General features: G+C 42.3%; 4 protein-coding genes and 1 pseudogene across 4 annotated transcripts; 3 read left to right on the top strand and 2 right to left on the bottom strand.

Annotated features, from left to right (window-relative positions):
• The window catches only part of LOC110772983 (isoflavone reductase homolog), a 33,740-nt pseudogene extending 32,757 nt beyond the window's left edge, over window positions 1-983 (bottom strand).
• LOC110772984 (uncharacterized) lies at window positions 982-1,791 on the top strand. Its single transcript, XM_021977479.1, has one exon. The coding sequence runs from the start codon at window positions 982-984 to the stop codon at window positions 1,789-1,791; it is 810 nt and encodes a 269-aa protein (XP_021833171.1).
• A 12,516-nt stretch (window positions 1,792-14,307) lies between these two features.
• On the bottom strand, window positions 14,308-16,862 carry LOC110772979 (isoflavone reductase homolog). The gene is made up of 4 exons (XM_021977471.2): window positions 16,499-16,862; window positions 15,407-15,647; window positions 15,051-15,254; window positions 14,308-14,649 (listed from the first exon to the last, which is right to left on the bottom strand). Exons 1-4 carry the CDS (start codon window positions 16,826-16,828, stop codon window positions 14,486-14,488), a joined length of 939 nt encoding a protein of 312 aa, XP_021833163.1. The 5' UTR covers window positions 16,829-16,862; the 3' UTR covers window positions 14,308-14,485.
• Window positions 16,863-21,977: 5,115 nt separating this feature from the next.
• LOC148294282 (uncharacterized) lies at window positions 21,978-22,526 on the top strand. The gene has a single exon (XM_088253680.1). The coding sequence runs from the start codon at window positions 21,978-21,980 to the stop codon at window positions 22,524-22,526; it is 549 nt and encodes a 182-aa protein (XP_088109806.1).
• A 1,682-nt stretch (window positions 22,527-24,208) lies between these two features.
• Window positions 24,209-24,832, top strand: LOC148294283 (uncharacterized). Its single transcript, XM_088253681.1, has one exon. It carries the CDS (start codon window positions 24,209-24,211, stop codon window positions 24,830-24,832), a length of 624 nt encoding a protein of 207 aa, XP_088109807.1.
• Window positions 24,833-27,328: the final 2,496 nt, after the last annotated feature.

The raw sequence follows: 27,328 nt of genomic DNA on the forward strand, positions 1-27,328 counted from the left end.
TACAAAGTTTCAATAAAAATTTCCAAGTTTTTCTTACAATTTCCGTGGTTTTTATTCAATTTTTTCCGATACCGATAATATCCCGATATTTCCGTGTTTTTTGACTTCCGATACTTCCGATACCTCCGATATTTAAGACCATGGGTGAGACCACCATCTACAAAGGAGGCAGCTATGCCTTGGGCAATTATAATAGGTTCCAAGGATGATCAGAAAGAGGAGGTCCTGTTGGATTAAAAACCATCTGCATTTTTTTTTCAATCCTACATCGAATTGAAGTGATGAAAAAAAAAAAAGGAAACATTTCTAAATTTTAAAAAATCATTCTTTGATTTTCTTTCTTTCTTAATTAAAGGTATTCTTTGCATCTCAATACCAAAGAAGTAATGAATTTGTGCAGACCCGGAAAAATAAATGATAAAGAAAAAATTTGGATGGTGTGGGGTATTGCAACAAGGGAAGAGAGCTCCAATGAGGATCCAATGGAGAATATATATATCGGATAAATGATTTAGTGCAAACCCAGAAAAAGAAAAATGAAAGAGAAGAAACAGTAGAGATAAAGAATTGAAGAATAATTTCTTTTTTGGTTGGAGAAGTGTTTGGTTTTTTTCCTAATGCGATCAGTACATATTGTTCCATATCTGAAGAGTTTTAAGTAAGAAATAAAATGAAGGTTGGTGTTGAGGAGCATAAAATCCCAACTAAATCAACGTGATTGATTCAGAATATTGATCATTGATCTGTACAGATATTTAGTTTATTTCCTTCCTTTTATATAGGCGTGTACATTAAGGAATAGTTCATTTAGGCTAGTTTTCAGCATCTTAATTGGCTATTGTATTTGTATAAAGGTTCTGTACCTCATTCTGAATTTATTATCAATATACGAATTACCAATCCTATCATGCTACCAGCAGCCTAAGGTTACCAATAATCCTACACAAACTCAAACCCTAGCCTATCCTCTCGCTAACCTCCATGGCGATCAATGACAGCGTATCACCTCAAGTCTCAGCCAAGCCTGAGCAACCCAAATCTGATTCTCAAGCCTCAGCCAAGCCTGAGCAACCCAAGTATGATGATCCTAATAATCCTCTCTACCTTCATCACTCTGATCAACCAGGGGTTGTCCTTGTCACACAACTCTTGAATGACGAAAATTATCCAACCTGGAGTCGCTCCATGCTCATGGCGCTCAACACCAAGAACAAAGAAGGTTTCGTCGATGGCACCCTCAAGAAGCCTCTGCATGATTCTTCCACAACTCTCCAACAGTGGACACGTTGTAACAATCTCGTCAAGAGCTGGCTCCTCAATTCCATCTCCCCAGATATTGGTGCGAGCATTGTTAATAATGATGTCGCGTCCGACATATGGAATGATCTGAAGGAACAATTCACTCACGCTACTAGTGTCCATCTCTTTCATATGGAGCAAGAAATTCATGATTGCGTTCAAGGAACCATGACCATCGATGCCTATTACACCAAGTTGAAGGGCTTATGGGATGCGAGAGATGCACTTTGCTCTCTTCCATCTTGCAACTGCGGAGCAGCCAAAGAGATGTTCCAATTCCACCAGCACCAAAAGACCATGAAATTTCTTATGGGATTGAATGACGTATACACTGGAGTTCGAGGACAAATCCTACTAATGGACCCATTTCCTGCAGTCAACAAAGCCTTTTCCCTTATTACCCAGGATGAGAAGCAAATGGCAGTTTCTACTCATGCCCTCGGGAAAACACCAGCCACTGACGCCGCCACCTTCGCCGTTCACGGTCCTTGAAATTCTGGTAGAAATTTCTCACCTAAAAACCCTCATCTTAAGTGTGAACGTTGTGATGCCACAGGACACACCTCTGAAACCTATCGAGAACATCTTAAATGTGATTATTGTGGCTAGCGCCATCACACTACACTACTACGTTTTTCTATTTGCGCGACGATAGTTGGCGACGAAGTACAAATCATCGCATAAAAGATCATCGCGCGACAGACAATCATATGCGTAGCGCAAACTAGAGCGACGAAGAACTTTCGTCGCATAAAAGATCATCGCGCGACGGACAATCATATGCGTAGCGCAGCCTAGAGCGTGAATGTTGATGGGGGTAAATTTACTGGACTCAAGAGTCATGACTGTCACGTGTTTATGCAACGCCTACTTCCTGTGGGGATTCGACACCTATTGCCGGAAGATGTAGTGAAGCCAATCATATTGTTGTCCAGATTTTTTTCCCAACTGACGGCAAAAACGTTGCGAAAGACAAACATTGATCAGTTGCGCCATGACATTGTCCAAGTCTTATGCAAGTTTGAGATGATATTCCCTCCGGCTTTCTTCACGAGTATGATTCATGTGATGGTTCACTTACCAGAAGAGGCATTGCTTGCTGGTCCAGTCAACTATCGCTGGATGTATCCAATAGAAAGGTATATAATCATCATCATTCGTGTAAGCATCATTATCTCATGCTTCCTACTTGCTAATTTGCATCTTTTCATTTTATTTTGGCAGGCTACTCGGAGAGCTGAAAAAAACCGTACGCAACAGAGCGAAGCCCGAAGGATCAATTGTAGAGGCTTGGGTTCAATATGAGGCGCTTACTTTTTGTGGAATGTATTTAAAAGACGTGGACACGGCTTTCAATCGACCTCAGCGCAATAATGACGGAGGTGTGAGAAATGAGCAACTTTCTGTTTTTGCCCAAAGTGCATGACCCTTTGGAGATCCTGTACGAGGAGAGTCGTTTTCCAAAAATGACATGGAGGTGGCGCATTGGTTCGTATTGAACAATTGTGATGAGATAATGGCATATTTAGATGAGCATGAAGAGATGATGAAGCGAGAACATCCATCGCATTTGTATTCCAAGAAACACCGTGAATTGTTTCCAAAATGGTTTTTGGAATATGTAAGTTATAAGTGTTTTGTAATTGACATATATATTGTAGTATTTAATTTTCTCAAACTAACATGTGAATGTTGTTGTATAATATTAGGTGAATAAGTTGAAATCAGATAATTCCCCCACTTACAGTGAAGAGTTGTATAACTTGGCATTCGGCCCAATTCGAGCTGAATTATTCTCGGGTTGTCATGTTAATGGCGTCAAGTTTTTAGGGACTGCACGAGATGACAAGTTGTGTACGCAAAACAGCGGTGTCCATGTTCCAGGTGGAGGGGAAAGTACGGACATTGATTTCTATGGCAAACTCACAACTGTCGTGCAATTGCTTTACAAAGATCGATACCAAGTCATCATGTTTAAGTGTCGATGGTTTGATACAAACCCAAATAGGCAGGGAAGTGTTAAAATCGATCAAGGGTTACTATCTGTGAACATGAACAGAACTTGGTACGATGACGACCCATACATTTTGGCACACATGGCAAAACAAATTGTTTATGTAGATGACCCTAAAGCAGGGAGCGGGTGGAAAGTTGTTCAGCAGATGGATCACAGGAACGTATATGCTATACCAGAACTAGACCCATCTGACGTCGATGTCGCTGACCAACGGTTAGAATCTTGCATGGAAAATGATGCAGAAACGCTTCGCGATACAAATGTTGTTCAGGAACCATTTCAGCTCGAAGGAGTGTCTTCAAGAGAAATACCAATTCAATCCATTACAATTGACCTCGGTGATCTTTCTAGATACGATGTAGTTATGGAGGAGGATGAGGATGATTGGGAGACTGAAAGTGATGATAGCGAAGACAACGAAGGTTATTATAGTTCGGATGATGAATAATGCAATTTATTTGTTGCTTACTATGTTTCAGTATTGGTAATTTCTTGTAATGTAATTACGTTAGTGTAAATATATTGGCAACTCTACTTTTGTTGAATATATGTACTTGTTATATCTAATTTCCAATTATATATGTATGTGGAAAAATAAAACGAAGTTTAAAAAATTTGGATATACTTACTGAGAAGATTAATGTAAAAAGCAATGAACTCAAGTCATTCGTACTTTTGTAATTAAATTATTTTACATTTAATTATGGCGTAAATGCAAATTATTACGGTTAGGAAATGAATCTCGTTCTGAAAAGTTGCACATCTTCCCAATTTCATCATATACATCTCAAATTGAGAAAGAATCTCAATGCTCATGTACTTGAGTTGTACTAAAAAAAAAAGTACTTTTGTCTAAAACGACCGGTCGTCATTTTTGCGGGACGGAAATCTTTCATCCGTAACTGTTTGTGACTTTTGGTCCGCATAGTGTTCTTTGTTTTTCTGTGCTGAATCCAACCGTATAAAGAAATCGAAATTTGAACATACGGTCAGAAAGTTATAGATTAAAAACTGAACAGAGGTCGGAATTCCAAAAAAGGGCCAAAGAATCTGTAAAAAAACGACTGGTCGTCTCTGACATATATATTGTTTACTTTTTGTACTTTACGCGACGAATATTTGTCTGATTCGTCGCGCAATAAATGATAGCGCGACGTAATGAAATTGCCGTCGCTCAATGTACTTCTCAGGATTTAGGGTTCTGAAAGGGTTTAGGGTTTAGGGTTTAGGGTTTATGGTGCGCGACGATTTTGTTCATTTCGTCGCGCAAGTTCTCAAATTTTTGGCGGTTATAATCCCGCGTATTAAAAATTTCTTCCGCGACGCCATTTATTTATCCGTCGCGCAAAGTACGAAATTTAACTTTGCGCGACCGATGTTTTTTCGTCGCGCAAAGACGCAAACATTTAGGGAAAGAAACGCGCAGTTTTGGTCTGTCTTCAACCTCTCTCACTCTCTCAGTCTCGACATCAAAATCGCAGCCTCCATTTCCGATTCGAACCCTAACTCGCAGCCGCTCTCTCTCCTTTCCCTCTATCTCATCCCTCTCTATCCCTCTCTCCTCCGTCCCCACTCATCCCTCTCGGTCCCTCTCTCCTCGGACCCCTCTCATCCCTCGCATTTCGTGGCTCCTCCGGCCCGCTCTCTCTCCTCCGTCCCCACTCATCCCTCTCAGTCTCCTCCGTCCCCACTTATCCCTCTCAGTCCCTCTCTTCTCCGTCCCCTCGCATCCCTCTCAGTCCCTCTCTCCTCCGTCCCCTGTCAGTCTGTCGCCTCCTCCGTCTTCGCTCATCCCTGTTAGACGGCGGGCCCCCACTCTCTGTCTCGCTCGCCACCGCCGAACTGCCGTGCTCTCCGGTCTCCCTCGAAACCCAGTTGGTAAATTTCCCAACGCTCCCCGATATATATTTTTTCAATTTTTAAGTTTTATTTCAGAAATTTTCGGATTAAGTTTGGAATTGTTTTGCTGTTTCAATTTGTATATTTATTTTGTAATTGTTTAAATTGCTGCTTAGTCTGATGGTTGGTTAGGATTTGTGTTGGATTTGTATTGCGGCATCCTAAGTGTTTAAATTGCTGTTTCAATTTTGTTTTTTTATTGGATTTGTATTTTTTATTTCAGATTTGTTTTTGTATTGAAATTGCATTGTGGTGTACGATTTGTGAATTTTTAGGTGTATTGCTGTTAGATTTCAGATTTGATTGGAGCATTTGCTGCTGTTTTTTGTATTTTGATTAATTTTTGGGGGCTTTAAACTATGTGCTACTAACCAAACTATTTCAAAATTGGGTAGCAATTTGATTTTTCTTTATTATGTGCTTCTAATTTTTGTAATATCATACATGTTTCTATTTTGTTTGCTTTAAAAAATGTGCTTCTGTTTTTTGCCATATAAAGAATACATGTTTCTGTTTGTTTTTTAAATATTGAATTTGTTGTTCATTAGGCTTTGAGGTTTTTTTTTTTACAAAAGAATAATTTTAGCCAAGGATGTTTTTTTAATTGTAAGACCTTATCAGATGTCACAACTTATCAGACGTCGTAAGACGGTGATGACTTCACCTAGTTCAGCTCCCCCGACTGCGGTGTCAGCTCCCACTGGTGTAGCACAGTCGCAGGACATGCCAGTTTCTCCCCACGTCTCCCGGGCGCCGGTGTCATCAGAGTCATCAGTGGCGCAACCAGTTAGTGCCAGGCGGCGTCACGGCCCTCCCAGCACGACCGACACCACGTCGCCATCTGCTGCTAGTGCGTCGGGGTCACAACCAGGTAAAGATTTTCCTTCAACTCTAGTTGTTTCAGACCATGAATGTTAGTAGGATTTGTTATTTAATGTTAATTTTATATTTCTTTGCAGCCAAGAAGAACACCCGAGGACTCTGTCGCCAGTTGATGACGGCCAAAGTCACCCGGGTGAACAACAGTCGTATAAACATCGCATACGACGCGCGACATCGGGCTGCACCAACGGCTGACCAACACAGCTCGTTGGCCCATGACATTGGATCCGTCGTTCGGACTTATTGCCCGATCAAATGGAAGTTCTGGAGGGTCATGCCTGATCAGGTGCGGATGGAGATGTTAGGACACCTGTCGGTATGTATTATATACCTTTTAATTGTTTTTCCCTTCAAATTTTATTTCTAATATTTTATGTATGTAGATGTTAGGACACCTGTCGGTATGTATTATATACCTTTTAATTGTTTTTCCCTTCAAATTTTATTTCTAATATTTAATGTATGTAATGAATTTATTTTAGACAAACTACAATTCGGAGAACGTCGGCGAAGAGTTGTTAGCCTACATCAACAGACTCTTTGCTGACAGGTACAAGCAGTGGAAGAGCGACCTGCATCACTATTTTCAGGCATATGATGATACTCAGGTTGCTCTTCAAGAGGGTTGCCCGAAGGAGCTTGAGGCCCGGGAGGATAGTTGGCAGTGGCTCTACGGTCATTTTCAAGAGGCCGATTATGTGGTATTTTTATATATTAAATTGAAGCTTATTACATGTTTCTTACTAATGTGTATTTAATTTTTTATATTTCATTTCACTTTCAACTAATACTTTTTATTTTTTGTATAACAGAAGAAGGCCAAAGCAAATAAGGGCAATAGGCAGAGGAAGACTCTTCTCCACCATTCAGGTTCCAGGCCCTTCTCTTATAGGATGGAGGCGCGGCGCCAGGTAATAATAAAGTCGTTTTTATTTATTTTTTAATATGTCATTAATATTAATTTGTTTTTTTCGTACTAACATTTTTTTTTTCTGCTCAATTTAAGGGGGGGTCCAAATTCCCAGAGATTGACGTATTTGGCGACGTTTATGTTTGACCTGGGAATGAGTTGGCGGAGTCCCTTCATGTAAGTAGCCTTTAATTTAAATTATTATGTAAGCGTTCAAGTTTTTATAGTTATTATATGAATGTTTTAATTCATATTTCATGTTATGTTCAACAGACGACTATGATTGAGAGGAGCCAGTTGGTTCTTCAAGAGTCCGCCTCCCAGCTTCCTCCCGATACGCCGCTCGAGTCCGTGGTTCCTCCATCGGATGCAGGGTTTCAAATCCTGACTGAAACCTTGGATCAGAGTCTCGGGAGGCGCCCAGGGACATATTGTCGAGGGATGGGGAATGCCAGGCAGCGGCCACCTAGACCCCGTGAATCATCAGAGTCAAATGAAGAGGTGACTGCTTTGAAGACAGAGGTGGCGGACCTCAAGAGTCATTTGTCTCATATTCTACAGTCCCTCGCTCACTCCGGCATTTCAATCCCGCCTTTTACTCCCCCGTCGACCTCCGAGCATGGCAACCACACCTCTCCCCCTGTCAACAATGTCCAGACCTCCGAGCTGCATTTGCCAGACAACAATGTAGATCTTGGAGGGTTGTTTGATTAGATTTTAACATTCTTAATTACATTTTAAATATTTCTATTGTACTAAATACATTATGTTATAACATTTTACATATTTCTCTTTATTACCTTTTTCTAATTGCAATTTCATTTCATTATTTAAAATATTTAAAATAAAATAAAAACCAAATTTTTTTTTTTTACCAAAATAATTCAATTTAATTTAAAATTAAAAATAATATATTTATTTTTTACGCGGCGATAGTTTCCGTTGCGCAAATTTTTTTTGAAAATACACAACCGTAAAAATAAATTTTAAAGAATTTATTTTATTTTGCGCGACGAAAGAATTTGTCTCTCTAAGTAAATGCGACAAAAATATTTCGTCGTGCAAATATTTTAATCACGAATACACTCGTCGCACAATATTTGCGCCACGAATGTTAGTCGTCGCGCAGTGTCCTTACAACGACTATGTTTCGTCGCGCAAATAGTTTAGACACGAATATACTCTCGTTCCTCTACTTTAGCAAGACGACAGTTTCCGTCGCGCAAATTTTTTTAGAAAATACACAACCGTAAAAATAAATTTTAAAGAATTTATTTTATTTTGCGCGACGAAAGAATTTGTCTCTCTAAGTAAATGCGACAAAAATATTTCGTCGCGCAAATATTTTAATCACGAATACACTCGTCGCACAATACCTGCGCCACGAATGTTAGTCATCGCGCAGTGTCCTTACAACGGTTTCGTCGCGCAAATATTTTAGACACGAACATTCTCTCGTCCCTCTACTTTAGCGCGACGATTACGATTCCTCGCGCTATGTTAATGCAACGAATGTATATTCGTCGCGCAAAACTTTGACCGACGAAAAACCTCATCGTCCCGCGAAATATTGTGCAACGAAGGTTTACCGTCGCTCATTTTGCGCGACAATTTTAATATTTTCGTCGCGCAAAGTGTATCTTTACGATCTTTGCGCGACATATTTTGCGCGACGAATATTCTGTCGCATTACTATTTGTGCGACACAAATGTACTTTGCGCGACCAAAACTCCGTCGTCGCGCAAATACAAAAATCTAGTAGTGCTATTGACCAATGCCGCAAATTGAAGAAAGCTCAATCTAATAGCGGCAACAGTGACTCTCAAGGTCGTCGGGGGCCATTTTCTCCTTCGGTCCATCCTGTTGACACCACTCCTGTGGCCACCGCAACTCCTCCATCATACAAGCTCACTGCAGCACAATACCAAAGCTTCCTTGCTCTTCTCAATCAAAACAAGCCCACAGTTTTGGCTAATCATGTCAGCACTACTTCCAGCACCAGTGATCTCTCAGGTAACACCTTCTGTTCCTCTGCTTTCGTTGGTGGACTCAACTGGATTTTTGATACTGGCGCCACCGATCACATGGTTTGTTCGCCTAAGTTGTTGACTACATGCACTCCAGTCTCTAATCGTCAAGTGTACCTTCCTGATCATGCCCTTGCCAATGTCACCCACATCGGCACTATCTGTTTCTCAGATGATTTTATTCTTCATAATGTGCTTTGTGTTCCCTCATTTAGATTAAATTTAATCTCTGTGAGCAAGCTCACCAAAAGCTCCTCTTGTCTTGCAATGTTTACTAATGAATTTTGTATTGTCCAGGATCGACGTTCGGGGAAGATGATTGGGACGAGAACTGAGAGGGAAGGTCTCTACTATCTTGATACTGCGAAGACAGCCGGGTGCAATTCCGTTTCAGCCATTGTTCCTTCTTCTTCTCGACTTTGGCATCAACGCCTTGGTCATTGATCGGTTTATAATTGTATATCATTTTGTACCCTTCTAGCTTATGCTTTGGTTATGTTTTTGAGTTAAACTTGTGCTTTTAATCCTTTTTGTGTTTATCTTTCAGTTCATTGAGCTTTAGGTAATAATGATGGCTTTAGAGAGCATAATTCATGCAATTCAAGCATGTTAAGGCCTAATTTGGATGAATGGATGAAGAGCTTAAAGACAAACTCATTTTGGCTACAGCCCCCTGCCAGTCCAGTTCCGTAGGTCATATTGAAAGCTTTGTTTCAACAACCTACATAGCTCGAATGAGGCCACATTCTTCATGAACGTTGTTCCAATTGGTGTGTACTATAAAATATCCAAAATTCAACCCCATTGGATAAATCCGGAGTCCGTTACCTAGCAAACACAGAACCATGCTCAGGATGGATCTTATCAGCGCGGAAAATGAGTTAGCAATTTGTTTTGGCCTTAACTTCCTCCTCCGACCTTGGATTGGCCCAAATGATATATGGCTGGAAAGAAGACATTCTGAACTTCAAGTTTGAGTGCTTAAAGTCTTAATTTGCTTAAGGGAAGCCCAAGTTGTAAGCCCTTGAAGTTGCTGGTCATGCTGACCTCAGGATGAGCTATTATTTCTGGTTGGAAGCTTGGTCATGGTGACATGAAGATGAGCTAGGGCTGCTGGTGGGATTTATTAGTGAAGTGCATCAACCATTTCAGATTTTATAATGGAAGTGTTGTATGCATTAGTGAAGTGCATCAACCATTTCAGATTTTATAAAACAAGTGTTGTATGCATTAGCCATACTTAATTCAGATTTTCAGCTTCCTTAGGCCTATATATAGTGAGGTTTCCCAAGCTTGTAAACACACCCCAAGGGGGGGAGCTCTCAAACACTTCTCTAGAGCTCCCTTCCCTTCTCTCCCTCAAATTCTCTTAGTTTCTCTTTCTAGTTTTCAATTGTTGTAATGAAATCTTTTGTGTTGAAATTTTCCTTTAAGTCTTTCCAAGTTCTACTTTAATTTTCATTGTTATGTAAATTCTTTTCTTTAGTTTCAAGTTTGATTAGTTTCCAAGTTTCAATTATGATTTTTGTTCTTATTCATTATGCTTATAAGTTAATATGCTAGTTTGAATGATTGATCACCATTTAGGCTTGCATGTTAGCTATCTTGGTTTGAATTAAGAGTAGACACCATGCTTTAATTCGAATTGAACTATGAATAGGAAGAGTATGTATGGACATTCGACAACAGGGATTAGATACATGCTTGGTTGTTTAAATTGTTCTTCTATGCTTAATGGGTTCCTAATGCTTAATTTTAGGTTAGACAACAAATGATCAAATTAGGGAATTAGGAACACAAGGTTATGACCACACACCATGGCTTAATCATACATTAGCTAGAATCAATCCGTTAATCTAATTGAACTTGGGAACTTATCTGCTTGAGTTAGTTATTTTCTTTCTTCCTTGTTTTATTTATTTCCCTTCTTTTTCATTTCTGTTTTGTGTAGGGAAAATGAATTGAATCATTCAATCACCAATCCTCGTGGGATCGACCTCGCACTTACATATGCTATACTACCAAACGGCTCGTGCACTTGCGAGTATCACAAGTTGAGGATGCAGTTGAACCCATTTTGGTGCAGCTGTATCTACGCAACAGTCATCTTTCAAATAAAAGCCTGCGTGCTCTTTCTTTTTCTGTTAAGAACATGAAATTTTGTTGCATTGATGATTGTTTGGTTTGTCCTTTAGCTAAACAAACTCGTCATCCGTTTCCCTTGAGTTCTATTAATTCACTTGCGCCATTTGAATTAATTCATGTTGATATTTGGGGTGGTTATCATGTTCCTTCCATCACTAAGGCACAATACTTCTTGACCATTGTAGATGATTACTCCATATGTACATGGGTTTATTTAATGCACCACAAATCAGATGCACGCCAAAAGCTCACTACCTTCATCAATCTTGTTGAAACACAATTTTCTTCCCAGGTTAAAATTCTTCACAGTGACAATGGTCCTGAGTTTATGATGACACAATTTTTTTCTGATAAAGGAATTTTACATCACACTAGTTGTGTCTCCACTCCACAGCAAAATGGAGTAGCCGAAAGAAAACACCGACATCTTCTCAATGTTGCACAAGCTTTACTCTTCCAAGCCAAACTTCCTAAGAAATTTTGGGGGGATGACATACTCACTGCTACATATCTTATCAACCGCACTCCTACACAGATTCTTAAAGGAAAAACTCCCTACGAAATCCTTTTTCGTAAACCACCAGTCTATGATCACCTAAGGGTTTTTGGCTGTTTGTGCTTCGCCTCTACTCATCATCATCGCCCAACCAAATTTGATGCTAGGGCCACACATTGCATTTTTCTTGGTTACCCATATGGTACGAAGGGTTATCGGGTTTATGATCTTAATACGGGTAAAATTTTTATTTCTCGGGATGTTATCTTTCATGAAACTACTTTCCCTTTTCCGTCTTCCGCTACCAACTCTTCTCTTGTCTTCCCAACCTCTCATCCCACCAGTTTTGATGATGCCCCAACGCCTGGACTTAATTCTCATAGTTCGTAGTTTCCAGCACCTGACCTTGCACTGGAAGCGCTTCCAACACCTGCCCTTGAGCTTCCAGTGCCTGACCTTGCGCTTCCAGCACCTGATCTTGCATTTCCAGCACCTGATCTTGTGCTTCCAGCACTTCCACCTCCTCTTGCACCAGTGTCTCCACCACTGCTCCGGCGTACCACCAGGCCTAGTTATCTTCAGCAGTATCATGTCAACATCAAATTACCTTCCCGGTCTCTCCCATCATCTAACTCGGCGTTGACTGAACCCCAAGGTACCAAACATCCTCTCTCTCATGTCCTTACATATGATCGCTTGTCACCACACCATCGTGTTTTTAGTGCTTCTATTTCAGCGGTCAAAGAACCCACCTCTTTTGTTCAAGCAGCTCATGACCCTCAATGGCGTCATGCCATGGCCCAAGAATTGGCTGCCTTTGAAGCTAATGGCACATGGACTCTTCAACCTTTGCCCCCCGGCAAGAAACCCATTGGTTGTAAATGGGTGTACAAGGTCAAACTTCATCCTGATGGTTCTCTTGATCGGTATAAAGCACGTTTGGTCGCAAAGGGCTATAGTCAGGTTGAGGGTTTGGACTACGGGGAAACTTTTGCCCCTGTTGCAAAGCTTGTCACTGTCCGCCTCCTTCTCGCAGTTGCTTCCACGCGTCGTTGGCATCTTCATCAACTTGATGTCAATAATGCTTTTCTCAATGGTGATCTTGATGAAGATGTTTATATGAATCTACCTCCTGGATTCGAACGAAAAGGGGAGACTCGTGTATGCAAGCTTCATAAATCCTTATATGGACTCAAGCAAGCTTCACGTCAATGGTTTATTAAACTTTCCATAGCCCTTAAGCAAGCGGGCTATCATCAATCGAAGGCAGATTATTCATTGTTCGTCCGAACCCGAGGTAGCACATTCACTGCCTTACTCATCTATGTGGATGATATCATTTTGACAGGGAATAGTTTACAAGACATTGAGGAAACCAAGTCATACTTGCTGCAACAATTCAAATTGAAAGACCTTGGTGAATTGAAATATTTTCTTGGCATCGAGATTGCTCGTTCTAGCAAAGGCATAGCCCTTTCACAACGCAAGTATGCACTTGAAATACTAGAGGATGCAGGACAGCTTGGTGCAAAACCAGCCGATTCACCCCTGGAGCAGAATTTGTCCCTTAGCAAACATGATGGCGATTACATTGATGATCCATCTTCGTATCGAAGGCTTGTGGGGAGGCTGATCTATTTGACAATTACACGGCCTGACTTGGTGTACGCTGTTCACACTCTGAGTTAGTTCATGGACACAAACACCACACCTAGAGGTAGCTCATCAGGTTTTGCGATATGTCAAACGTGCACCAGGGCAAGGTATTTTTCTTTCTGCCAACAGTCCAATTCAATTAAATGCCTTTTGTGATGCGGATTGGGCTCAATGTCGTGATACTCGACGTTCTACTACCGGGTATTGTGTATTTCTTGGCGATTCTTTGGTTTCTTGGAAGACCAAAGCAAACCACAGTATCTCGATCTAGTGCCGAAGCTGAATATCGTTCCATGGCTGCCGCTTGTTGTGAAATTACTTGGTTACGATATATTTTGCAAGATTTAGGCATCAAGCATTCACATGCAATCAAGTTATATTGTGACAACCAAGCAACGCTCCACATTGCTTCGAATCTAGTATTTCATGAACAGACTAAACACATTGAGATTGACTGCCATCTGGTGAGAAAAAAGGCTCAAAGTGGAATGATCAAAACGGCTCATATTTCCACCTTACAACAACCAGCAGACATATTCACAAAGGCTGTGAGCCTTCCACAATTTGCGATTTTACTCAGCAAGTTAGGAATCATCAACATATATTCCAACTTGAAGGGGAGTGTTGAGGAGCATAAAATCCCAACTAAATCAATGTGATTGATTCTGAATATTGATCATTGATCTGTACAGATATTTAGTTTATTTCCTTCCTTTTATATAGACGTATACATTAAGGAATAGTTCATTTAGGCTAGTTTTCACCATCTTAATTGGCTATTATATTTGTATAAAGGTTCTGTACCTCATTCTGAATTTATTATCAATATACGAATTCTATCAGTTGGCATTCATGGATTAGAGAGGAAGAAACGGAAGAGAGAGGAGTAGTAATGGAGGAGTAACCAAGTAGAAATCAAGAAAAGAGTGGAGAGAGAAGTTGCAGTCCCATTTCTGCTTGGAGTCTCACATCGACTGCAAGAATAAACTTCAGGTGTTTAATCCTCTATAAATATCTTCAAACTCAATTATCTTATGTACAGACTTAAAGTCCAACCTATATGGGGTTTTTTTATTGAGAAACAGCCCCACTCCCACAATAACAACATAAATGTATTTTTTGAGAAACTGTTACTAAACACCTTTTTATGTTCTCATGTATAAAGTTTTAAGTATTCATCCATGCGGGTGTATTTCACTTCTGGGTAAAGCTTTGAAGCTTCTTCTCCTTCTTCCCCGATTTCAAAGTTTGTCAGAGCGCCTTCATAGAACATGTGGTAGAAATGCCCCGCTCCAGCCTGGCCTGCAAAGTCCATACCTGAAATATAGTATTTCATATCAAAAGAAAATTACATATATAATTATAGATAAAATGTAACTTTCAAATAATGGCTAACCACATAAGCACCCACAGCTCAATATTTTACGATTTTGTAATTTCATTTATGGATTACTTTAAGGTGTGAAATTTCTGTTTAGAGCCTGTATTAGGTTCAGGTTCTTGGATTTTAGGCACCAAAACTTAAGAGTTAAAGTTTAAAATCTGAGTAATGAGTCAGAGTCTGATCGATCTGCACAAAAATAACCTAGGAATTTTAATGTGTCGATCAATGAAATCCATTCAAGGAGCTGATTGATTGGCTAGGTTAACCATATATAGATGCAACTTGGTAACTTTCGTGCATTCAATAGATTTCATATGATATATATCATGCGTACCTTTGATAGAGGCAAGGAAGTCTTGTTCTGAAATGGAGATATGTTCTAGTTTCTTGCCTATGAGGTTTTCCCACATCTCGACCAATTGTTTTTGACTGAGTTCGTTTTCAGGTGGACGAAGGTATAATGTTTTGTTCAATGTTCGCGGATCATCTATTGTTTTGATTGTATATGCTGCGACGTCATCTTCATCCACTATAGATACTGCACGGTACATGAAGATGATCAACAAAGATGATTAATTCTATGTCATGTATACATAAACCAAAGTATCTATATACTATTAGCCTGCATAATAGTAAATGCCTATGGAGGTGAAAAGTGGTGTTTAATTTAATTTATTAGTTTTGGTGTACCTTTAGCGTTACCATCTCCATAAATAAGAACTTTCTCCTTTGGAGGAACGAGTGTCCCCATTTGCGAAAGGTTGCCGGCAACATAACCAGCTAAGCCGGCACCACATACATAAGTGAAGGGGATTTTAGCATCTTGTATTGCCTTTCTCACTACCATTTTATCATCAAATGTAACTCTTCCAGGTTCAAGTGCATGTCCCATACGTGATGGATCAAAACCAAACTCTGAAGGCAAAAACCTCTACACAAAAAAGCCAGGGCAGGAAAAAAGTGACAAATATGAGTTTGTAATCAGTATTTTAATTTGATCAGGAAAAAGATCAAAAACATCATTCACAGTTCTCATTCAGACTAAAAAGACAAGTCTAACTCCTTTATAAAACACTTTCCTCTTCCTCAGCATAAATTGGCTGAGGCATTTAAAGTCGTGCGCTCTTACTACAATCTTCTATTATACAATAATATATATCAAGGGAGCTAATTTTCTCACCCCTCTTTTATTCACTTATACTCCCTTTTTTAAGAAATTGTATGTTCCCACTCCTCTTTTACTCACTTACATTCCCTTTTTTGTAATAGTAAAAAGTATTAAAAAAACAAAATGGAGTATAAGTAGATAAAAAAGAAGTGGGAAAATCAGCACCCTAATATCAATTGTGGTTTCAAATAGACCCTAATTAATGAAAAGTTAACCCACTAATAATTAAACGAAATCGTTGTGACAAAAAAATATATAATTAAGCTAAATCGTCAACGCGGTCTAGCCCAATGATAAAGGGTCTTGACTTGAAGATCAGTGATCTCAAGTTCGAACCATCATAGTACCTTATAGTAGTTTGTGTGTGAAAAACCCCCTCCTCTTGTAATTCAGTTGCATTTATATATAAAACAAAAAAAGATAAATCATGAGAGTAAAAACCCTTTTGAGAAACATAAAGCACATAGAGCAAATGAGCATCCACCCTTGCTTAATTCATGTATATATACCGAATACAAATAGGATCTTTGGCCACATGTTGTCTATGATTGACACTAGCACTGGCCACGAGTGTATCAGTGACTTATATGAAGCTTTTCTAGTAGTGTTTGTACCTTAATATTTCCGGCTCTTTTGATAGCTTCAACAAGCTGGAGCTGCAGCAATATGTTGTGACTCCGAATATGTACCCCAGACATGGGGCAGATGACAACATCAACAAGCTTGACAGCACGGACAAGGCTTTCCAGATCAGAAAAAGAGCCCTCCACAAGGTGAGCCCCTTGCTTCTTGAATGCCAAGAGAATTTGGATCTTATCAATGTCAAGGCTAATCTCTGGCCTTTGAAGAACATACGTTGGGTGCCCTCGGGATAGGCTTGCAGAAACAATCCTACGCCCCAGGTACCCAGTACCACCAACCACAAGCACCTTGCTCTTTTCCATATCGATCTAATTGTACCACTTTTCCCTCTGAATGTGTGTGTATATATATATATATATGTTGAACCAAAAAAATTCACACAAATTTTTTTCTTTTTTGCCAAGTTTCTATTGGTCAAACTACTCAAAACCCAAGTCCTACAAACCTTATCTTATCATACCAAGTTTCTAATGGTCAAAACCCAAGTCCTACAAACCTTTTCTAGTCTAAAATGATGAGTGCTAAAAAAACAGGGGGCTGACCATTATAAAATAATAAATAAATAAAATTCCAGCTATACAAGTTTATTCGGATGGGATTGAAATATTCCTCCCTACAAGTTTATCAAAAAAAATATAAGTGTTTGCCATGTTTGTCAAACAGTAGGATTGAAATATTCCTCCCTGCAAGTTTATTAAAAAAAATATTAGTTTTTGCCATGTTTGTCAAACACTGGGATTGAAATATTTCTCCCTGCAAGTTTATCAAAAAAGATATTAGTGTTTGCCATTTTTGTCAAACACTGGGATTGAAATATTCCTCCCTGCAAGTTTATCAAAAAAGATATTAGTGTTTGCCATTTTTGTCAAACACTGGGATTGAAATATTCCTCCCTGCAAGTTTATAAAACAAAAATATTAGTAACTGGGATTGCAATATTCCTCCCTGCAAGTTTATAAATAAAAAATATTAGTGTTTGCCATGTTTGTCAACACTGAAGGATAAGCATCCCATCCAAGAGGTGACTATTGACTCCAACTCAAATTCCTCACATCGAGGCCTATTAAAAGGGGTACATGGCTGGGAGAAAGAGAGGAGGGGGGAAGGCAGTAGTTGCATAGAAAAAAAAGGAGAGGGCAGCCAGCAGGCTGTAGGGAGATACCAAAACAATAAAGTTGCAAGCAGGGGCGGAGCCACACTGGGACCAGTGTGATCATGGGCCCCCACTCAATTTTTTTATATTTTGAAAATAATATACTGTTATGTATTTCTATATGTATATTATTTCAAATACTTTACGTTTTGATATGTACCCATATGTGCTGTGACGGACCTATTAAGGCACAAGGAGGTGCTTCAAATTGACCATTTGCTCAGTTGGTATTGGTGCACTCCAGTACCTTTATCCTTTTACTTTCATTTATTTTTATATTACTCCATTTACTTAAGTTTACAATGTAAAAAAGGAAGTACCCCTATTTGGATTCAAATAAAAATACTAGAAAATCAAATTCCCAACAAATCCAAATATGAAAAATCGATTTTAGTGCAAAATACGATTTAGGCTAAAAATGATGGCTCATTAATTCAATATATACTTCATACTAAAATCCCATAAAATCAAGTTTTCTTATTTGATGTGTAAGGAATAAAAGCCACCAAAAATTATCTTGAGAAAATAATTATTCCGAAAAACCATTTTTCATACTTAATCAATATTTTTACATAAAACATTTTTTCATGTATGATATTAATGCATGAAGGGACCTAAGGTTTTTTTTTGTTTGTGAAATTTTGATTTTTTTTCTTTCTATTGGGTTTAATGGAGGGAAAAGCTTTAAAGATATTTGCTAAATTGCTACTCTTTGTCTATCTCTTGCAATTTTTCTTGCTCATAATGTATTTGTCTATCCCTTTGTTGAAGACAATTATGATTGCAACCAATAAACAATATAATTCTTGACATATGTGATATATATACTATTTTTCGTATGTATTGTGAGTTCGAAGTTTTGATTCTTTATAATGTGTAAGAGGCCCCCACACACATGAAATCCTCGCTTTGCCACTGGCTGCAAGGCTTGGGGGACATGGAGAATGCACAATAGTGCTGAAGAAGAAAAAAAAAAAGACATGGCAGTGATGAAGAGAAAAAATAGGGCACAACCGTGAGGGATGAAAGGTGAGGCTGTAAAAAAAAAAAATCTTCTAAAACAGAGCAAACCAAATGCTCCAAATCAATGAAACTGGCAGTTTCAATTCAAGAAGGTGAGCCACTTGGTTCAACACCTTTATATTTTTGCATCTTTAACAAAGTTTCTCTCTGGAAGTCTCCGTGCTTGGGTATGAAACCCACAAACCAAATTATATGGATTATGAATCCATCATGGGTGGCAAACCTTTAATCAATCAAATGGATGGCAATTCATGTGGGGTGGCACCCTTGAATCAAATTTCTTGGATGCAAATCTATGGGTGAGAAACCCCGAAATCATTTAGATGCAAATCCCTGGGTGAGTAACCCCGAAATTGTTGGATGATAAATCCATGTTGGGTGGCAACCCTTTTGTGGGAACCGAATTAATTCGTAAACCTAGGTCAAATAATTCATTCCATTTGGGGATTATTTGACCTAATTGTGAATTATTCAATTTAATTGGGGATTACCCAATTAAATAGAATGTTACCTAATTAGGTTAAGGATTGATTTGATTCCTACGAATATTCTCAATTAAAGGAGGAGTTACCTAATTAAATTAGGAATTGATTTGATTGATTACCACAATTAGGGATTTGACTTATATCCCCAATAAATCAAATCTCTAATTAGTCAAATCTTGCCAAATTGGGGAGGAATAATTCCCTTCCATCTACGGAATTATTCCTCTGAAACCCTAGCTCCCGAGACCTCTATAAAAGGATGGCCACACAAAAGGGTTGAGGTACGTCAGAATTACTACTAAAACTCTGCATAAATTATTTCTCACAAACCCTAGTCGCCTCCTCTCTCCCCTTCTCTTACAAAAGGCTCCGGGCACCCGGTTTACACCATAAACACATATATCTCCGTACCCTAGTTAGCTAGTGTTTTTCTCATAAACTCTTGAACTAATTTAGGCATCGGAGGGCCTTTGGCCAACACCCCCCGGGTGTGGTCCTCTCATTTGTTCTATTTTGCAGGGAGAAAGAGGCGGCGAAGAAGAAAGAGGAATCTTCCCAATCGAATATTCTTGTGGGGAAATTTGCTCCCACAAATTGGTGCTTTCATTGAGAGCACGAGTTATACTCAACGCGTGCTCAAGGAATCCGTTCCTCCTATTTTCCATTCCACCAAAGCCTTCCAAACAACCATGGTTGGAAGCAAGATGACGAGAGGCAAAACCACCACAATGGCTCGATCCGCGACGGCCCAAAGCCACTCCACCCATGATCCTGTGATCGACATGGTGGCACCACCACCTCTCACCACCGCACCGGCCACCGCAGTCGCCCAAGGCCCCGTGGCTGGATCTAGCCACCCTCGTGGCTCCACCGCCGAGCATGGTGGAACCTCCCATCAAGGTGGGCTCGTTACCGCCGCCGACCTAGGCCCAATCTTGGAGCAACTTCAAGCGTTCCCTCCGTTGCCTCCATGCTCGACGCACACTCCCGCGTACAGCTCCCATGAAACCCTAGCCCGTATGCAGTTGGGCACCACACACTTCTCTCCTCCCGATCCACGAAGTCAAGCAGACCTTAATCAGAGAGTTGACCAGCTAGCTCAGAAAGTTGACCAGCTCCTCAACCATATAAACTTAGCTCAAAACCTTGGCCTTGGACCACCGGGCGAAGAGAGAAGGATGGACGACCGCGCCAACAGGCAGATCGACTGATGTCGAGCAGGTTGAGCAGGAATGAGCAGACAAGGAGAGGGACAACAACGTGATCAGCTCGCGAACATGTCACAAGCATCCGCAAGCCACACTCAGAGCAACGTGCAAGGAAGGCTGGGCCCACGACTTGACGTCCGCGCTCGCCTGGGCCAACAGAGGAATGTTCTTCAAAGGCTAGGCTCCAAGGGAGGTCAACCTGACAACCTTCACGGTGAGGATGGCGAGGAAAGGCGCTCCGTTGCTCACTCTCGAAGAACCGATTCTCGTCGACAAGCCACGGAGAATCACTCGCAAGCGCAGTCCACCAACACGCCGCCTAGGCAACCCAGCCGAGAAGCTCGAACCTTGCGAATCAACGAGGAGGTCAATCAGCGTCGCCCAAATCACGAGGGTCGCCAACGTGTCCAACCAGCAATGCGTGCAGAAGACGTCAAGAAGCTTGTGAATGACCAACTACGAGACTTGAAAGCCAGCGGGAACTTCGAAGATGCCCTACGCAAGGAGATGGACCAAGCGAATTCTACGCCTTTCACCATCGAAATTGAGCAGGCGGCTCCCCCGAAGCGGTTCTCGACGCCTTCGTTTACGCCCTTCAATGGAGACTACGATCCCGAGAGCCACCTAAAACACTTCAAAAGTGTCATGATCCTCCACAAGGCCGACGACGCGTTGATGTGCATAGTGTTTGTGATGACCTTGCAGGGAGCAGCTCAGGACTAGTTCCACACCCTACCATCCGGGTCGATCAGCAACTTCAAGGAGCTTGCATACGTCTTCGCCATAGAATACACGTCTTACCGGACAATCAAGAAGAACCCCGACCACCTGTTCAACCTACGCAAGAAGTCTGACGAATCCCTTCGAGACTACATCAAGAGATTCAAAGCAGAAAAGGCCAACATCGTAGGATGTGACGACCGGATCGCGTCCTCTACTTTCAAGAAAGGCCTACCAGCTGAACACGACTTAAACCGCGAGCTGACTATCGCTCCTAGCCAGACTCTGGCAGAGGTCTTTGCAACCGTGGAACGCTATGTGCTCTGGGATGACGGCCAAAATAACAACGGTTTCGGCAACAGGAACAAGGACAAGCGCAGGTCGCACCCAAAAGAGGACGCAACGGCAAGAGAGAGTCACACCAAGTTCTCCATCCCCATACACCAAATCTTATCCTAAGTGAAGGACAAACCTTGGGTAAGAAGGCCGCCGCCCTTGAAGGGAGATCCGGACAAGAGGGATACCAGAAAATACTGTGCCTTCCATGGGATGCACGGACACACAACAAAAACTACTTTGCTTGGAAAACGCACCTTGAGGAACTCGTGAGAGAAAGTCACTGCACGGAGTTCATTGCGAAGCAAGCCATCCAGCGGATAGAGGATTGCCACACCACCAAGGAGCTACCTTAGAAGGTTATAAGGATTAACACAATCCTCGCCGACTCCGAGGAGTCTGGGCTGACCAGCAAAGAAAAGAAGAGGAAGATCAAACAGGCCATTGTGGTCTCCCAAGTCTCGACCGACCTTCCATCGGCGGAAGACGACCCTGTGACTGACCTTCCATCGGCGGAAGTCTCGATATGCCACACAACGACGCCCTTGTCGTTAGCATTCAAATCGCTCATTCCATGGTCGACCGAATCCATGTGGACGAAGGCAGCGCAGTCAATATCCTGCAGTTGGCTGTCATCCAGCAGATGGGCTTGGAAGCAAAGATCAACAAATCAGCCAGGTCGCTGACTGGCTTCAACGGCGCAACGACGGTTACCGTGCGCACAATAGATCCCGACGTCTACTCCCCACCTGTAATCAGCTCACAAACATTCATGGTCATTGATGAAGTCTCATCCTATAATGGCATCCTGGGCAAACCATGGATTGGTAAAATCAACGTCATCACCTCCGCCACTCATCAGAAAATCCGCTACCCAATTCTTGGGGGCGGTGTCGGCCAAATCAACAGCGACCAAGCAATGGCGAGGAAATGCTCAGCTCAAGGGCTGAAGAAAAGCAAGCCAACACAGTTCCTCCCTATGAATCAAGCAGATCTGGAGGGAGTAGAACAACCAGATCCCGCTCCTAGCAACCGAGCAAGCCAGAAGGGGAAGGGAATAGCTATCCCACTATAGCAATCAAAGCATCAGGACCAAGTCGAAGAAATCCGGCCGGAGGTCTCTCCTAAAGAAGGATGGAAACCCGAAGAGGACGTTGAGCTAATACCCTTAGATCCTGACCAGCCAAATAAAAAAGCATGGATCGGCTCGCGCCTAAGCCCAGACGAGAAGGTGGAGCTGACCACCTTCCTCCAGAACAACAAGGACATGTTCGCATGGTCACCATCTGACATGCCTGGCATCGACCCAAATATCATCTGCCATCTACTTCACGTCAACCCTGCCAGCATACCAGTAGATCAGAAGAGACGCAACTTCACTCCTGAGCGGGCGACGATCATTGAAGCCGAGATTGACAAACTCCTAGCAGCCGGCTTCATCGAAGAAGTCTCCTACTCAGAGTGGCTGGCCAATGTTGTTCTGGTGGCAAAACAAGAAAAGGGCAAGTGGAGAGTTTGCGTCGATTACACCGACCTTAACAAGGCATGCCCTAAGGACAACTTCCCATTACCAAGAATCGACCAACTTGTGGATTCAACCTCCGGCAATCAGCTGCTCAGCTTCATGGATGCCTACTCGGGCTATAATCATATCTTGATGCACGAGGATGACAAGGCGAAAACCTCTTTCATCATCGAGAGAGGGACCTACTGCTGCAAGGTTATGCCTTTTGGGCTGAAGAATGCTGGAGCAACCTATCAAAGGCTCGTAAATAAAATCTTCAAGGAGCAGATCGGCAGAACTATGGAAGTCTACGTGGACGACATGCTGGTCAAAGCCCCCAAATGTGCAGATCACATCGAAAACCTTGCCGAGGCATTCAATCTGCTATGCCAGTATCGCATGAAGTTGAACCCAAGTAAATGCACGTTTGGTATATCGTCCGGCCGATTCTTGGGATACCTAGTCACGCAACGAGGTATCGAGGCACACCCACGACAAATCAAGGCCATTCTCGAGATGAAGTCGCCTTCCACAATGAAGGAAATACAAAGTTTGACGGGTAGAGTAACGGTCGTCAACCAATTCCTCTCGAGATCTACCGACAAGTGCAGACCATTTTTCAAAGCTTTGAAAAAAGGACAAAGAGACAAGTGGGATGAGAAGTGCGAAGTAGCTTTTCAGAATCTGAAGTCTTACCTCACTTCACCTCTCCTGCTCTCAAAACCAGTTCCAGGCGAGGACTTGTTCGTGTACCTGGCAGTGTCCAACTCGGCCATTAGCTCAGCTCTCATTCAAGAAGAACTAGGGGCCCAACATCCGGTATTCTACACCTCAAAAGCTCTCCTCGATGCAAAGACTCGCTACCTGAAATTGGAAAAGCTTATTTTGGCTCTTGTAGTTTCCGCGAGAAAGTTGCGACCCTACTATCAAGCTCACCGAGTCATCGTCATGACCGACTTTCCTTTGAGATCAATACTTCACAGCCCTGACGCTTCTCAGCGACTCATGAAGTGGGCTATAGAGTTAAGCCAGTATGACCTCCTCTACCGGCCAAAAACTGCAATAAAAGCCCAAGCTTTAGCAGACTTCGTGGCAGACGGGCAGAGAATGCGCATGCAGACGGCAGTTCCACTGAACTTGGCCAACCCACAGACATGTGGCAGTTGCGCGTAGACGAAGCGTCGAACCAAAAAGGAACGGGAGCAGGCGTTGGCATCATCACCCTAGACGGAACCCTATTGGAGCAATCCATCATGCTTGGTTTCCTGACCTCGAACAATGAGGCAGAATATGAGGCATTGCTCGCTGGCCTGTGCTTGGCAAAGGAGCTAGCGATCAAGAAGCTAGCCATGTACTCAGATTCCCAGTTGATCACGAATCAAGCCTCAGGTGAATACATGGTGAAGCACCCAAGGATGATCTTGTACCTTGACAAAGTCCAAGAGCTATTAAAGGCGTTTCCTACCTTCACCAACCAACAGGTGCCTCGGGCAGAGAACGCGCATGCAGATGCCCTGGAAAGCCTAGGATCAGCGCTGGATACCCAATTCAGATGCTCCATCCCAGTCGAACACCTTGATCGACCAAACATTGAAGAAATAGAGCCGATCGACGCAATGCAGATTGACAAGGACCCCAGCTGGCAAGACCCCATCATCGACTACCTGATGAATGGAAATCTACCAATGGACAAGTCAGAAGCCAGAAAAGTCCAGCAAAAGGCTGCGAGATACTACATGCACGGCAACAAACTCATCCGCAGATCATACTTCGGCCCTCATCTCACCTGCATAAAGTACCCCCAAACACTTGAGGTTCTTTACAAAATTCACGACGGCGAGTGTGGCAACCACTCTGGGGGCAAATCACTCGCCTAGAAGGCTCTAAACATAGGCTACTTCTGGCCTACCATGCACCACGACTCCACCGAATATGTCAAGAAATTTGATCGCTGCCAACGATACAAGCCAATTCCTAACCTTCCTGCCGCAGTTTACCATCCACAGAACAGTCCATGGCCATTCATGCAATGGGTCATTGACCTAGTGGGTCCCCTGCCACCGGCACCCGCCAAGAAGGACAAGATGATCGTTGCCACTGACTACTTTACTAAATGGATCGAGGCCAAAGCTCTATCCTCTACTAAAGAAGCCGATGTGGAGCGTTTCATCTGGAGAAACATCATCTGCCGGTTTGGCTACCCACAATCACTGGTAACCGACAATGGCTCACAATTCATCGGCAAGCACATCATCGCCTTCTTTGCAAAATACAAAATCAAACAACACATGTTCACCCCAAGGTATCCACAAGGAAATGGTCAGGCTGAGGCATCCAACAAAGTCATATTGGACTACTTGAAGAAAAGGCTAGAAGGCGCCGAAGGGAAATGGGTGGATGAACTCCCCGGAGTACTATGGGCTTATCGCACTACCAAATGAAGATCAACTGGCGAAACCCCATTTTCCCTCGCCTATGGGACGAAAGCGATCATCCCACCACACATCATTGTCCCCTCCGTAAGCCTTGAGGTGGGCAGTGTTGATCAGAACTCCGAGCAGATGAGGCTCAACCTCGACTTGCTTGAGGGCAAACGAGAGAAGACTATTGTCCAAATCGCCTCCTATCAACAGCAGTTGAAGTCTTACTATGACAAAAGAGCCAAGGTCAGACAATTTCAACCAGGCGATCTCGTGCTAAGAAAGGCTTTCATCACTGCACCAAGGCAAGGGTCGAAAAGATGAATCCTCACTAGGAGGGCCCTTATGTAATCAGCGGGTCCGGGGGCAGGGGGAGCTACACACTAGACACCATGGAAGGGAAGGAAATTTCACGACAGTGGAATGCTTACCATCTCCGAAAGTATTATCCATGACGCTTCCTCCTCAGTCCCAAGCAGATGATTGAGCCCTACACATCTCTGAAGAAGAGAAGCAACTGCTAGAAGCTTCTAGTTTTTTTTTTTTTTTTTTTTTTTTTGTATCCAGTTATTTTCGTTCTCGAATAAAGCACTGTAACCTTATAAACATCAATATAAGTTCAGTTTCTCATTCCAGAATGTCTTATCTACCTACTCATACTAGAATGTCTTAATATAAATTGCCCATAAGCAGCGTCCTTCGGGAGACGCAACCCATAAGAAGCGTCCTAAGGGAGACGCAAAGTGCGCCGGGAATTTCTTAAGGGAGGTATCTAGGTTCCTATCCATTTCCTAAAGAGGGCAGGATAGTCACATAGTTACCCATAAGCAGCGTCCTTCAGGAGATGCAGGGCGACGACCAGAAGCGTCCTTCGGGAGATGCAGGGCGACGACCAGAAGCGTCCTTTGGGAGACGCAGCCCATAAGAAGCGTCCTAAGGGAGACGTATGGTGCGCTAGGAATTTCCTAAGGGAGGTATCCAGGTTCCTATCCGTTTCCTAAGGGAGGCAGAATAGACACATAGTTGCCCATAAGGAGCGTCCTTCGGGAGATGCAGGGCGACGACCAAAAGTGTCCTTCGGGAGACGCAGCCCATAAGAAGCGTCCTAAGGGAGACGTAGGGTGCGCCATGAATTTCCTAAGGGAGGTATCCAGGTTCCTATCCGTTTCCTAAGGGAGGCAGGATAATCACATATCTGCCCATAAGGAGCGTCCTTCGGGAGACGCAGGGTAGCAACCAAAACATCCGACAGGATATGCAGACCAGGCCCGGAGTCCCTTAAGGGGGATCTTGGCAATTATAAATCTCCAAAAGAAGATGCGCAATCGAATTACAGGCTGGTTACTCAAGCAGTTCACAATATAGTAGCAAATTGAAGTTGAAAAAATAACTGAAATTTCCATAGCAAGCTGACCAACCGGCCAAGTTCAACAAAAGGGAGATGGTCGAATAAGACCAATTATTTTAAAACAAGAAAGCAGACTACAAAAGCTGAAAAGAAATAAAGAAGTCTTCATCTACTCCAAGACGCCGGCAGGAGGCCCTTGATCTGCAGTCTCTTCTGCATCCGCCTGATCAGCCATGCCTTCAGCAGCTTCGCCTGCTTGCACCGCGACATCTGCCATCATCTCATCCTCCTCGGCCCTATCCGCTCCAGCTGCCTTCTCTTCAGTTTCTCCTTGCACATGGAATAAGTCAGGGCAGAGTGTCTCAATGTCTGCATCTTCAATTGCATACAAGGAAGCAATCTCATCTGCACAGTGCAGATAGCCCAACTTGTACGCATCTATGGTGGCCTCAGACTTGGATTTTTCAGCAGACTCGTGGTGAGCGGGAAACCTAGCCAGGAGCTTGTTATAGCTGAGGAAGATGTCTGCATTCTTGCACTCAAGACGAAAGAAGGCATCTGTTCGGCTAGCCAAATCAGTAGCAGAGGAGTTGAGCTCGGAATCC

This window comes from Prunus avium, chromosome 5 (assembly GCF_965620075.1).
Source record: "Prunus avium chromosome 5, drPruAviu1.hap1.1, whole genome shotgun sequence".
NCBI classification, from domain to species: Eukaryota; Viridiplantae; Streptophyta; class Magnoliopsida; order Rosales; family Rosaceae; genus Prunus; species Prunus avium.

Coding starts and splice junctions, on each gene's coding strand:
- LOC110772979 (XM_021977471.2), bottom strand. CDS start 16,828: ATGGAAAAGAGCAAGGTGCTTGTGGTTGGTGGTACTGGGTACCTGGGG. Junction 15,648..16,498: donor AAAGAGCCGGAAATATTAAG/GTACAAACACTA, acceptor TTTTTTGTGTAG/AGGTTTTTGCCTTCAGAGTT. Junction 15,255..15,406: donor TGGAGATGGTAACGCTAAAG/GTACACCAAAAC, acceptor TGTACCGTGCAG/TATCTATAGTGGATGAAGAT.
- LOC148294282 (XM_088253680.1), top strand. CDS start 21,978: ATGCCACACAACGACGCCCTTGTCGTTAGCATTCAAATCGCTCATTCC.
- LOC110772984 (XM_021977479.1), top strand. CDS start 982: ATGGCGATCAATGACAGCGTATCACCTCAAGTCTCAGCCAAGCCTGAG.
- LOC148294283 (XM_088253681.1), top strand. CDS start 24,209: ATGCTTGGTTTCCTGACCTCGAACAATGAGGCAGAATATGAGGCATTG.